Source organism: Phoenix dactylifera, unplaced genomic scaffold (genome assembly GCF_009389715.1).
Source record: "Phoenix dactylifera cultivar Barhee BC4 unplaced genomic scaffold, palm_55x_up_171113_PBpolish2nd_filt_p 000572F, whole genome shotgun sequence".
NCBI classification, from domain to species: Eukaryota; Viridiplantae; Streptophyta; class Magnoliopsida; order Arecales; family Arecaceae; genus Phoenix; species Phoenix dactylifera.
Window position 1 is genome coordinate 149,865 of NW_024067975.1, and position 9,426 is coordinate 159,290.

Sequence of the window (9,426 nt, forward strand, 5' to 3'; positions counted from 1 at the left end):
ACCGCCCCATACTATGGAAAGTTGATCTATCCATTAGGGTTGGATGCAGCCCTAACAAAGGGTCAAGGATTTTGTATCTTTGATTTTTATTCTTGGAGTTGTGTAAACTTTATTTTGTTCTCATGAATATTCTACTTCATCTTGTATTTAATTTTTGTGATTTTAAATATGATGTTTATACAACTGTTCTTCATGATCACTATGTTAATATAAGATCATCCATGCTTAGGGAAGATGCAATGTCCTGCCACATTAGTTTAGGGTAGACATTTCATGCCAACTAAAGATGGATGTTCTTAAATTACTTTTGTGAATTTTATTTGAATGCTTAGTAGGCTTGTAGCCAATTTGCATGTTAATCCAAGAATAAATCAAAATACAATTAATCTTTGTTTCTATGTTAGTGGTAAATTTCTTGCCCTAGGTTTTTTTATTCATATCATTTTTAATTGCATCTCTTATTAAGTTGCTTAGTTCAATAGTCTTCACAAACTCTCTTTTACAAATATTTTTACGAAAACAGTTGTACCCCAATTCCTGTGGATCGATATCCGTAATCACTATCCTACCAGATACGTGCTATTGCGTGATCTTTAAAATTGACTGTAGATATACATGAGTTAACTATAGTTAAGAATATCTAATCACATGCAGGAATACCGGATGAGAGTTTTGAATTTTGAATGTTATCTAATATTCCTATTATTGTTTGTTTGGGGTGACACGAACGAAAACCACTTTAAAAAGAGGATTTTGCGCCCACTTTCGATCGTTTGGCGAGCAAAGTCAAAGATGAAAGTTACTTTAAGACTCTCTTTAGACTAAGAGAAAAAGTTTTAAATGAAATCATTTCTCTATGATTCTCTTGTTTCTCTCTTAACTTTGAAGTGGGATTTTGAATTCCACTTCTCTTCTCTTTTTCTTAAATTTGTAAACAAGACTACAAGAGAAAATAAATTTCTCTTCTCTTGTCTTCCAACCAAACAAGGAATTTTACCTTTTCTCCTCTTTTTTCTCTTCTACTCTCACACTTCTCTCAATCCAAACAGATGGTAGTTTATATCGAGAGTTTTGAAACTTCAAGGGCATAAGGGGCTTAGCTGAAGTAACATCACCAAATTTTGGCTTGATGTACTGACTCCAAAACTTAGTTGCCAATATTATAATTATAATAAGAACACATACTTCTAAGAGGAAAAAGTGAAATCCCTTGCACAATCCCTAGCCAATAAGTGATATAAAAGATATCCATATGGATCCTTCAACAATTTATGCAAGCGATCCTTCTAAGAGAAATGTAAGAAAATATTCAATATTGTCTCGGATGGTATGTGATATCTTGGCAATTTTTTATTTCTACCGTTGCATCTGAGTCTGCCTTCAGCACTGTTGGCAGGGTTTTGGATGATTTTTGTACTAGTTTATCTTCGAATATGGTTGAGGTATTGATATGCACAGAAGATTGGTTTCGAGATAGTTTGCCTCATCTTGCAGGTTCAATTTCTAGAACATCATAAATTTTATCATGTACCAGTTGTACTAGTGCTTTAAAACTTTAAGATTTTTAATTTTGTGTTTTTTTCATTTGTAGATGTTCCACCTTCTCATACAAAATACAAGGTTGAAGATTACGAAACTGTTGTTGTTATTAATACCGATGATTAGCTTATGCTGGTAAGTAGTAACAATCATTTTCATTATTAGGTTTACATTTGAATTCTCTGATTGCATCCACGTCTTCTTATAATTCAACTGGTGTGGGTTCTTATATATTCCTCTATAAGTTGGTGGTGTCGTACCGTGAAGTGCAAATGAAAGAAAACCTTAAAGAGTCTCATTAGACAGTAGAGTAATCGATAACGACCAACAACCCATCCTTTGAATCTTATTTTATTATGTGGAGCCATGTTTCTTTATAAAGCAGGTTCAGGATAACGAAGGCATATGAGAAAGAAGAGCATAGAATCATCAGAGTTGGATCAGAATTGTAGTTGTCCATCAGATAAAAGGCATTGTTTTCATGCTTAGGCAGTTCCAAAGGATATAGAAATATGGAGCAAAGCGATGCATCATCGCTTGTTTATGTTGCTATCATTTCATGTGACATGACCACCAACTTGCATCATCATATATGTTGCTATGATCAGATGTAGGTGCAAGCAAAGAGAATTTATGATTCCATGTGTTCAAGTCAAAAGGATGTATACATTGCATGACAACCTGTTTACATAACCAGCAAAGACAACACATTACACCCTGCTACCAAACTTCACGGAGTTTTGCCTATATGCACATCACTTGGAAGCTTAAGAGCACTAAAGCAAACATTAGACATGAACTGCTGTCTCCAATACCAGTCACTGTTCAGGAAGAGACCAACATCCCCACACATCACCTTGGAAGGGCCTACAGACCAAAGGGTTCTTCATCTCAACTTCGATGCTTAGATTTATATGAAAGAATTATTATGAGCTGATGAAACTTCGAAGTTTCTGCACAAATATAAATGTATACACATTGATGCTTAAACTTCATAATTTTATAGTATAATGATCGTAAACTGATGTTGCTTCTTTGCTTTATGCAGGATGGTGGTAATCTATCTTAACTGATGTTTTTAATTATTTCTGCCGAGCGGGTGATCCTTTAGCTGTGGTCGAATGGATGGAGAAAATTGTGGTTCATTATGCATGTTCTTAGTTATGTGATGCAGGACAGGAAATCAGTAGCGTTGAAGACAGAAGCGTTAGAGGAGAAGACATTGATCCAGGGGGATGAGCATCATTAAAACCCAGCCGTGGAGCCATGATTAGGAGTTCTTTTTGTTTTAGAATTATGATTTGGTTGAACCAAGTGTGGAGTCTTTGTACATTGCTGAATTAAGTTTGTTTTGGGTTTGGATTAAGTTAGGATTAGGAGTCTTGTTGGTTTGGGTTTAGCTTTCTTTGAGTCTGATTGTTATGAGGGATTAGGGTGTCTTTGTGATCCTATATAAGGATCGTAGGAAGGGGCTGTGCCCTTCATCTTGGTATCCATGTTTTGTTTCAGCCGTCATGAATGAAGAGAGGAGCGCTTGAGGATTCAGCGTATCCCCTGTTTTCCCCTCCCCTGTTTTCCCTTTCATTTGGTTGATTGAAACCGGCTGAGGAACAGAGGAGATTGTATCTACCCCACGCTCACCGCACTATTTGGTATCAGAGCAGGCGTCTCCTGCTTCGTTGGCGGATGACAGCGGCTCAGGTGTCCACCCCATCGACAACGATCACGGGGTGCCGGCCCTTTGGGCGGCGGTGCACAACCTTGAGGGTGCCGTGTGTGATATCCAGCAGGCACTCCAAGGACTACGGATTAGGAGTACCGGGGGTCCCAATCGGAACCATGCGCAGGCCAACGAGGACTTCCCTCAAGGTCCACCGGTAGCAGCATGAGGTTTCCCCCACCGACGAAGGCAACAAATCCTTCTGGAGTCATCCGATGAGGAAGAAGAAGAGGTGGTGGCCTTCAACGTGTTCGACCGACCGCAGCCAAGGTGGAACGTCGACCGCAGGTTTCCAGATGGGGACGGAGCACACGAAGATCTGGCCGAAGGTGGACGTGTTGGGGGCGATCGAAACCAACACGGAGGACTGGCCTTCGATCGCAGGCTTCCAGATGGAGGAGGGCAGTTCAAAGAATTTGGTGGGTTACGTCCACGGAGGAATAGGGAACCCATGGGCTGCAGGCCAGAGGGGTGGAACGCGGAGCTTGGATGTAATAGGCTCAATTTGGGCATTCGTGAAAGAGGCTTCCCTGATTTTAGATTAAAGGTGGACCTCCCTGCATTCACGGTAATCTTCACATTGAGGGGTTTTTGGACTGGATGGCTAAGGCAGAAAAATTTTTTGATTACATGGAAATCCCAGATCAGAAGAAGGTGAAGTTGGTCGCGTATAAATTGAAGGGTGGAGCAGCTGCTTGGTGGGATCAACTGCAGCATAACTGTCTACGGCAAAGGAAGATGCAGATCACTACCTGGCGCAAGATGAAGCAACATCTGTGGGGCCATTTTCTCCCGCCTGACTATGAACAGACGCTCTACCATCAGTACCAGAACTGCCGACAGGGCTCTCGGACGGTGACTGAATACACTGATGAATTCAAACGTCTCAATGCCCACAACAACCTATCGAAAATAGAAAATCAGCAAGTGACAAGGTACATCGGTGGATTGAAGCCGGCAATCCGAGATCAGATGGATTTACATCCAATGTGGAGCCTATTGGAAGCCACAAGTTTGGCCCTAAAGCTCAAAGCACAGGCAACACGGAGCGCGAACCAGCCCATGAGTCGGACAGTTTCCTCGGACTCCCCCATGGCAAAGCAGAAGGCCGTTGATGTCACCACCACTTCAGGCCAGCTGCCACCAACGTCCACAACCAAAGAAAATAAAAATTTCAGCAAGCAGTCGGCAACCCCGAAAGGTAACAGGAATTCCTATGAAAAGCCAATGCCCATAAAATGTTACAGGTATCAGGAGATTGGGCATCAGTCCAATAAATATCCGAAGAGGCGACCAGTCAATGTAGTCAAAGCTACGAAAGAAGGGGTGCCTTTTGAGGAGGAAGAACAAGAGGAGGCACCGACTGACGACGATGATATTGTGGTATCGATGCCTGATCAGGGGCCTCTAGCTTCTTTTGTGGTTCAGCGTATCCTGTTTGTCCCGAAAAGTGAAGAAGAGTCGCTACGCCACAACATCTTCAAGACCCGCTGTACCGTTAACAAAACTGTGTGTAATATAATTATTGACAGCGACAGCAGCGAGAATATTGTCTCTTCCGTCTTGGTTCGTGCGATCGAATTGAAGACAGAGAGGCATCCATCTCTCTACAAGATTGGTTGGATTAAAAAAGGTGCGGAAACGAGAGTGGACAAGATTTGAGAGTGCCACTATCAATCGGGCGGTACTACATGGACGATGTTTTGTGTGATGTGGTGGACATGGACGCATGCCATATTCTACTTGGGCGTCCATGGCAGCATGATACGGATGTTACATACAGAGGTCGAGATAATACTTATTTATTTCATTGGCAGGGTAAGAAGACCTTATTAGTGCCCGAAAATGAAACCACTACCCCCAAAGCTTTTAAAGTGGAGGAAAAGTCTTTTCTCATTGTGTTGGGGAATATAGATGAATTGATCGAGAAGCAGATATATCCAAACATTAACTCGAGGACGAGTTATTTTCAACTGGAGGGGACTCATGCAGGACAAAAAATCAGTAGCATTGAAGACGGAAGCGTTAGAGGAGAAGATGTTGATCTAGGGGGATGAGCATCATTAAAACCCAGCCGTGGAGCTATGATTAGGAGTTCTTTTTGTTTTAGAATTATGATTTGGTTGAACCAAGTGTGGAGTCTTTGTACATTGCTGGATTAAGTTTGTTTTGGGTTTGGATTAAGTTGGGATTAGGAGTCTTGTTGGTTTGGGTTTAGCTTTCTTTGAGTCTGATTGTTATGAGGGATTAGGGTGTTTTTGTGATCCTATATAAGGATCGTAGGAAGGGGCTGTGCCCTTCATCTTGGTATCCATGTTTTGTTTCAGCCGTCATGAATGAAGAGAGGAGTGCTTGAGGATTCAGCATATCCCCTGTTTTCCCCTCCCCTGTTTTTCCTTTCGTTTGGTTGATTGAAACCGGCCGAGGAACAGAGGAGATCGTATCTACCCCATGCTCACCGCACCATTATGTAATTCTAAAATTCATTGAACATGATGCTGATGCTGTGATGCATCCTTTTGTATTGTCATATGGACTAGAATTTTGCTGTGATGTTGTAAATTGTAATACTGTGATCGTTTGTTTGGATTGTCATGTGGGGTTGAATTTTGCTTTGAAAAATCCTGTAAGAAGAAATATATCTTGGCATCTCAAGAGATGAAGTTAATTTTGTAATGCAGGAAGATGAAATCAGGTTTGATTCTTTATGAATAGCAATTGAAACAATGTTCACCTGTTTAAATGTTTATGTTTTAGATGGAGTTGCACCTGTTCAAATGTTTTAGATGCAGGAACCTACAGTTTAAATGTTGGGCAAGTTGATTTTGTTTTAATCTGTGTATTTTATGCTCAATGTGAGGCATAATAATATTTCTATCTCGTTAATCAATGGAAAGATGGTTGCATTGATGCTTGGGACTGACTTGTTGAATTTAGAGAATGTTGAATTTGAACATGTGAATATAGTTTATCTAGTAAAATGTCTATTTTCTTTTCCAAAAAGAATTAGGGCAATAATTGCTTGATATTATTTACTATTATATAGTGAAACTTTGAATATAAAAATACATAGACCCGGACCTGACTCGACCTGATCCAAACCCGACCTAGACCCGACCTAACCCAAATGATCCGTCAGGTCAAAATTTGTAAGCATGGACCTGACCCGACCCGTTTTTCAACCGGATCGGGTCTGAGTCCAAAATTGGGACCCGAACAAAACATCAGATCGGATCGGGGTTACTCAGGACCTGACCCATTTGCAGCCCTAAGTTTATATCGAAAGTTTTGAAACTTCAATGGCATAACGAGTGGGGCTTAGCTGAAGTAACATCACCAAATTTTGGCTTGATGTACTAGCTCCAAAAACTAAGCTGCCAATATTATAATTAATATAAGAACATATACTTCTAAGAGAAAAAGTGAAATCGCTTACATAGTCCCCTAGCCAATAAGTGATATAACAGATATCCATATGGATCCTTCAACATTTTATGCAAGCGATCCTTCTAAGAGAAATACATGCGACATTAGAGCAACCTCTTTCTTCTCTCTTGAAATTAAGTGGTTGGGTTTCCTTGGCAAGGTTGGCTCTTCATTCATATGAGTTCCTGATCTAGGCCACACCACCATACAGTAATTAAGAACCATAGGAGTTTTATTCATATTCCATGACTGATTTCTCCCAATCATCCCCAAAAGCCCCATACTCTAGAAAAACTATCCGAATTGATTACTATTCAAGGGTGGTGTTCGGACTACAAAATAATTTGTGCTGTCCTACATAAACAAAGTACACCCATTTGCCAAGCCTTCAGTCATACATACACTACAACCGGCGCTGACCTTGGCCTGGCCTGTAACATCACCACTGGCACCACCTTACATCAACTATTAGAATTAAAAAAATTGACAAATAATAAATATATAACTTTTTTTATATTTTTTCTTAAAAAAAAAGAAGAAGAAGATCTAATCAAAATCCAATGGGTACTTGCAAAATGTCTCATTTTTAATGCAGAGAAACAATCTCTCATAAGCCAGCGCCATCTTTTTTGCTGCGAACATTGACTTGGCGTAGTCCCTGCAAGCTCTCCCTCTCTCCTCCAACCTCTTGGCCCCTTCCTCCACCACCTTCTCCAAAACCTCCAACAACGCGGCGACGTTCGGCGCAAACGTGAACCCGAACTCCTCATCCACCACGATGCTCCCTTTAATACTCGGGAACCTCGTGGCTACGATGGGCTTCCCACACTGCATCGCCTCCATCAGCGTTAAATCCAAACCTTGTGGCCTCAACGTTGGGTTCACAAACACGTCCAGAGAATTATAGAACGCCTTCAGCTTCGCAGGTTGCACGGGCCCCAGCGCGATGACGTTGGACCCAAGATCCTTGTAACGCTGAGCCCAAGGCCCAGACCCCGCCACAATCAGGTGCACGTTAGGGTGCCGTAGGATTAGCTTGGAGATGGCCTCGAAGAGTAACGGATGGCCTTTGTCTTTGACCAACCTCCCGGCCACGCCCATGACGAGGCTGGCGCCGTCAGGGAGGCCGATCTCGGTCCGGAAGGCTTTCCCGAGGGCGGCGTCGGGGGCGAACTGGTCCTCGTCGACGCCGTTGAGGATGACGTGAACGCGGCCGGATGGGATCTGGTACACGTCGCGGAGCATCTCGCCGGTGCTGTCGCTGATGGCCACGTGGTGGGCGTAGCTCTGGAAGAAGCGGATCTCGTTTAAGACCTTGAAGATGGCTTGGGCCAAGCTGTGATTGAAAGCCGGCGTCATCGGCTCGTCAGGCGCGCGAGCGAGGTCTTGGTAGATGCCCGAGTGGAGGGCTTCGAGGGAGATGCCGTGCCAGGAGACGACGAGGTTGGGGACGTTGCGGGCCCAGCGGTGGAATAAGGCGACGCTCTCGGAGTGGATGACGTCGAACGGGCCGCCGGCCTGGGTCTCGGCCTGGAAGAGGGCCCAGGCCTCGTCGCAGCGCCACTGGCCCGGCGGGCCGGAAAGGAAGTGGAGTTGTGGGGAGCCGGAACGCGGGGAGGAAGGACGCTCGGTGGGAGGTGGGGAGGAGGTGAAGACGTGGACGTGGTGGCCGCGGCGGGCGAGGGCGGAGTGAAGAGTGAGGGCGTGGCGCTCCATGCCGCCGGGGGCGGAGGCGACCGGCCATTTCCGGGAGAAGACGGCGATCCTGAGGGTGGCGGGAGGGGGGCGGTGGCCGGTGAGTTTGAGGGAGTTCCAGGAGTAGTCGACTTCCCGGAGGTCGCCTGACCACGGATGAGTTCCCGGGGAGATGGTGGGCGGAGAGCAGGGGGGGAGGGAAGGGGAGTGGAGGAGGACGAGAAGAAAGAGGGAGAGGAGGAGGAGGAGGGAGAGGAGAGTGGTGGGGGAGAGCATGGTGGGCTTTCGGGGCCGGTGGGGGGAGAGGGTGGTGAAGGCCATCAGGGGTGGGGTGGGGGAAGGGAGAGGAGATGAGTTTAGGGGTGAAGGGAGAGAAATGGGGATGGAAAGAAGGGAAGGAGAGTATTGGGCGGCGAGCACGGAGGTTGGCAAGTTTGAGTGGGTGCGTTTCTCACGCCCTCTCTGGTGCGTTTACTACGTGCTCTTGTCTCCCGTGCATTTTCTTCGCTAATAGAATCTACGGGGACCAACATCATTACCAAACACACTTACTGCACCTCTGGAATGCTACGTGGAGTAGGGATTCCTCAAATTCGCAGGATTGATCTTACTTATTGAAGGTTTCGGTGAAAGAACAAAAAAAAAACATTTATGCATTTAGTGAATCCGGGAATTGTGTTGGTAAAGGCCTTGGGCCTCGTAGCATCCATGGGTGGAGAAGGATAGCTTAAAAGTGGGTTGGCCAGTTCTCTTGTTTGACTTTCCTAGTGAAGCTTTTTTGGTAGAAAGTGAAGCTTTAATTTCAGAGCTGTAAGTTAGCTGAAACATCAGGTATGATGATATAATATAGAATAAAGTAGATAAAAATTATGCCAAAATATACCCATAAGTTCTATTCTAATAGTTCTTCCGTACGATTTTTTAATATAGGAGGTTTCTAGGTTTGATGCGCACGGATCCAAATTTCTCTCGCATGGAGATTTCTATATTTTAACTTAATTAATCTTCACCATGTTTTCTTCACCGAGGCATCGCGTTGCTTTCCT

The 9,426-nt window shown here is 43.9% G+C and overlaps 1 protein-coding gene across 1 annotated transcript; it reads right to left on the reverse strand.

Moving 5' to 3' along the window:
* Positions 1-6,899: 6,899 nt before the first annotated feature.
* Positions 6,900-8,663, reverse strand: LOC103724357 (D-inositol 3-phosphate glycosyltransferase). The gene has a single exon (XM_008815587.4). The coding sequence runs from the start codon at positions 8,654-8,656 to the stop codon at positions 7,232-7,234; it is 1,425 nt and encodes a 474-aa protein (XP_008813809.2). The 5' UTR covers positions 8,657-8,663; the 3' UTR covers positions 6,900-7,231.
* Positions 8,664-9,426: the final 763 nt, after the last annotated feature.